Raw genomic sequence first — 4,485 nt, forward strand, 5'->3', positions numbered from 1 at the left:
GGAAGGCTGCTATAAGGTCTCCTTGGAGCCTTCTCCAGGCTGAAGAGCCCCAGCTCTCTCATCCCGTTCTCATAGAGGAGATACTCCAGCCCTCTGACCATCTTTGTTGCCCTTCTCTGGACGGCTCCATCAACTCCATCTCCTTCTTGTGTTGGGAGCTTCAGAACTGGATACAGTTCTCCAGAAGGGGTCTCATGAGAGCAGAGGGGCAGAATCACCTCTCTCGATGTCACTTCTCTTGATGCAACCCATTATACGGTTGACCTTCTGGGCTTCAAATGCACATTGCCGGCTCATGTTTAATCTTTCATCAGTTGACACTCCCAAATCCTTCTCCTCAGGGCTGCTCTCAATCCATTCTCTGCCCAGCCTGTATGTGCTTGAGACTGCCCTGACCCAGGTGCAGGACTTTGCACTTGGCCTTGTTGTACTTCATACAGTTGGCCTGGGCCACATATCATGCCTGTCCAGGTCCCTCTGGATAGCATTCCTACCCTCCAATGTGTCAGCTGTCGACTACAATAATGCGAGACTAAGTATCCAGGAGATAAAACATAAAAGCAACTGCTCTTCCACAACAAGAAATGATTGCTCTGGTCCCAAGTGGGGAGACATACTCTTGAGCCTCTTCTTGACAATGTGCTTCCAAGCTGGCAAGTTCCATCTTCTGATGCAGGCAGGGCCCCAACTTCTCAGTAACCAGTGGGGCTGTGAATGAATACTGCAAGTGTGCCTGTTTCGTTCTGGCAGGAGACCAGACACGAGCAGCCCAGCCAGAAAGAGGATGCACTGTGCTGTCCTGCATCTATTCTTTGGTGAAGAATAAGGTTACATGTACAAGAAAATGCACAGCTACCTCTGCAAGTTCAGGTTAGAAGCCATGGTGTTCATCTAAACAAAAAAGCTGGGAGGAATCTGCCAACTAATTATCTCTCTCCTCGTTCAAAGGCTGATAAAACTAATCTTATAAGCAGTCAACTTTCTTACTCCTGCTTCTCTGAGATTGTTGTAAAACTTCACTGACCTGGTGGGAGGAAGCCCTTCTCTAACTTCCAGCTTAAATTTGTTTAGTCAGTTTATAGCTGTTTCTGTTGCAAGAACACTGGCCTTTAGCCTAAACTGTTCTTTTTCCTCCCTGGTATTTATTATCCTGCGATATTTATAGACAGTAATCACATAGCCTCTCAGGCTTCATTGTGCAAGGATAAACAAGACAAGCACTCCCATGTCTTCAGCAATTCATTCCCAGTTATCCGAATAGTCCCACTTGCACTTGTTCCAGGTTTAACCTACTGCCAGCACAGAAATGATCAGAATTGCACAGGATATCCAAAGATATATACCAGCACCTCAGGCAACATCATCACAGCCTTTCTGTGAGTGCTGGAAATGCCTCGGTGCATATCAAGATGATGCTGCTCATTTTCTCAGACACTCTCCACTTAGCTTTATCCAGCCACAAATGACAATACACCTTGCCTTGCTTCCCCAGCTGATTATATTCCACCTTATCAGAGCATGTTCCCATTCCAGATCATCTCTAAATTCTAAGATCCTAAGGTCATGCAATTCCTTCTGTATGTTACTCTTCTACTACGATGACAATCAAATTGTGTTAACAGCAAATTCCATTAGCACTTTGTTACAGTTGAACAGTACCATTACCTTCTCCTCTATCTGGTACTTCCAAACAATTTCACTTCCATTTCTGATTTTTAAATTCCATTTTGAATTGATGATAACCTATTTTACATTTTATTTCTTGCATTAATGAAATGCAGCAATCCAGTTTTCCTGTAAAATTTTCACAAAATTAGTTACAAAAATGTATCAAGAAAGCTTGCTGCAATCCACCTCAAAAACCTCATCAACATTTATCAAACTTTCCATTAATCTTATCTTTAATTATCACTTCTTTCTAGTTGACCTCTACAGTCAAATCTTCTCTCAAAAGGTTATGGAGGCTCTGATCATTTCCCTACCGATTTTAGATAGGGATGCTACATTTGCTGTTTTCCACTATAGAACATTGCTTCCATAGATCTCTTTCAGTATGTGCAAAGCTTATGCATTTAGGAATTATACCATATGGTTCACTCTCCTCTTTGGTTGCATTCAGCTTTTCCAAGATGTTTACCCCAACTCTAAGAAGGCTGCAAGAGGAATCCTGATGGTTAAGACAGTGGTAACTCAAGCTGCAGAATGGATCATGTAACATCCCAGGTTTTTGGCCTTACAGAGTAGGAATTCATCCAGTTGTTCAGATGTCTTTTTGTAAAAGCTTGTGCAAGCTTAGAAATCTTGGGGATTGGAAGAGACCTCTGGGGATCATCTAGTCCAACTACTCTACGAAAGAATGTTCCCTAGAGTAGGTTCCATAGGAAGTTCCAAGCAAGTTTTGAATACTTCTAGAGAAGGAGATTTCACAACCCCCATGGCCAGACTGTTCTAGTGCTCTGTCACCCTCATAGATAAGAAGTTTTTCCTCATGTTTGAATGGACCATCCTATGTTCCAGTTTGTGTCCTGTTGCTTTGCACCACTGAAAAAAGCCTGTTCACATCCATTTGATTCCTGCAACTGTCAACATTTATAAATGGTGAAAAGATCCCTCTCAGACTTCTCTTCTCCAGGCTAAACAGTCCCAGCCTTTCGTCATAAGGAAGAGGTTCCAGGCCCCTCGAAGATTCCCGTCTTTCTTGAATTAAGAAGCCCAGAACTGGATGCTAATCCAGATGTGGCCTCCAGGACAGAATAGAAGGGGAGGATCATCTCTGTTGATCTGCTGGCAACACACTGTTCCTAATTCCCAACACCATTTGTCCTTCGCCACAATGGTACACTCTGCTGGCTCATGGTCAACCTGTTGTCCACAAGGACACTCAGCTCCTTTTTCACAGAGCCCTTTCCAGTAGATCAGCCCCTAACTTGTACAAATGCAGACAAATCATTCAGCATAGAAATCCTGTTAATACTGTCAGGTCCAATTTTTCATATTAAAATTTATTTTCGCATTCATATGTCATATTACATGTGAAAATATGTAAGGCTGAAAAACAGAAGAAAATATTTTCATATTACTTTTGGTATCTACCGGATAAAAAACTGGCTTCCAAGCTCCACAGTGAATAAACAAAGCAGAACTTAACATGAAGATAACTATGGCTAGAACTGTTAATTTTTGGCCAACTCACGAAGGCCTGTTGCTGAAGTAATGTTGGTACAGTTATTGCACTGGGCTGTGGAATCCAGTGGATGGGATGAAATCTATTTATGCCAGTCTGGTAGGTATTTCTCCTGAACGTTGAGCCATTCTTTCTAACATGTGTTACTGACAGATTTTATAACAGAATGCTAACAGTTGTTTTTTCTTAGAATTTTGTCTTACAGCTAACAGTCTTGACATGGCTCAGTGATGATGCAATCGCTGGCAAAATTGATCAACAGCAAAATTCAGCTTTCTCACAAAGCTAAGTCATCTTCGTTAGACTCTTTCACACTGCATATTACTGACTTTGTATTACATCTACCATTAGGCTGTCTGAGTTAGTTTCAAGTCATCATAAATATTAAAATGGACAGCTGGTCCATTTTACTCTTGGACAAAGTAATGAGGCTAAACTGTAAAATATAAGGAGGTTTTGATGATTTTTTTCCTGCGAAAAAGTAAAGGTCCTGGAAAAGTGCCTCACATTACTTAGATGGTAGATTCTCCCTGAAGAACTCTATCCTTCTACATCATTCATTATCATGTATGCCAGGTAAATTACTGTTGTTAATAATAATGCTGTTTTGCTTGGCCAGTAGCTAAAAAGTAAGACTGTAATTCACAACAGTCATGAGCAAAAGGAAAATGAAGAGTAGAAATGAGAAAAAATTCCCTAGAGTCTGTAGACTGTCATTTGCAAACAATGCTATCCAGGAGAAGATAAAGGCTGGTCATTTCAGTGCTAGACATCCTTTGTGGTATTACATAGTTCTGGCATGAGACCAAGAACTTCTGTTCTGTGAGAAACTCCTGCATTTCAAAACATGCTTCTATTTCAAATTAGAAAGCAAATAGAACATGTTGGCCTTTCCCATCACATAAATTTCGAAATCTATTTCTGAATACAAAAATGAAAGTTGTGTATATAGTAACAGCATTAAATAATACAATTAACACTGTAACACAAATCTGAAGACAAGATGGAATTAATAGAAGTACAAAGTTTGCCCAGGGAGGTGGTGGAGTCACCGACCCTGGGGGTGTTCAAGGAAGACTGGATGTTGTGTTGAGGGACATGGTTTAGTGGGAGCTATTGGTAATAGGTGAACGGCTGGACTGGATGATCTTGTAGGTCTTTTCCAACCTTGGTGATTCTATGATTCTATGATTCTATGAAGATACCTGTAGTTTTCAGTACAAAGCTGCACCAATGGCAAAAGGAACAAATTGTTTTGTAATCACTAGGTTGAAACAATTCAACAAAAACATGCGCCTACT

The 4,485-nt window shown here is 41.0% G+C and overlaps 1 protein-coding gene across 1 annotated transcript in view; it reads right to left on the reverse strand.

Moving 5' to 3' along the window:
• PLCXD3 (phosphatidylinositol specific phospholipase C X domain containing 3) overlaps positions 1-297 on the reverse strand; it is a 4,302-nt gene extending 4,005 nt beyond the window's left edge. Inside the window, exon 1 of the mRNA XM_019610174.1 lies at positions 219-297. Within this exon, the coding sequence (XP_019465719.1) occupies positions 219-297 (79 nt within the window). The remainder of the gene's footprint in view (positions 1-218) is intronic.
• Positions 298-4,485: the final 4,188 nt, after the last annotated feature.

This window comes from Meleagris gallopavo, chromosome Z, assembly GCF_000146605.3.
Source record: "Meleagris gallopavo isolate NT-WF06-2002-E0010 breed Aviagen turkey brand Nicholas breeding stock chromosome Z, Turkey_5.1, whole genome shotgun sequence".
NCBI classification, from domain to species: Eukaryota; Metazoa; Chordata; class Aves; order Galliformes; family Phasianidae; genus Meleagris; species Meleagris gallopavo.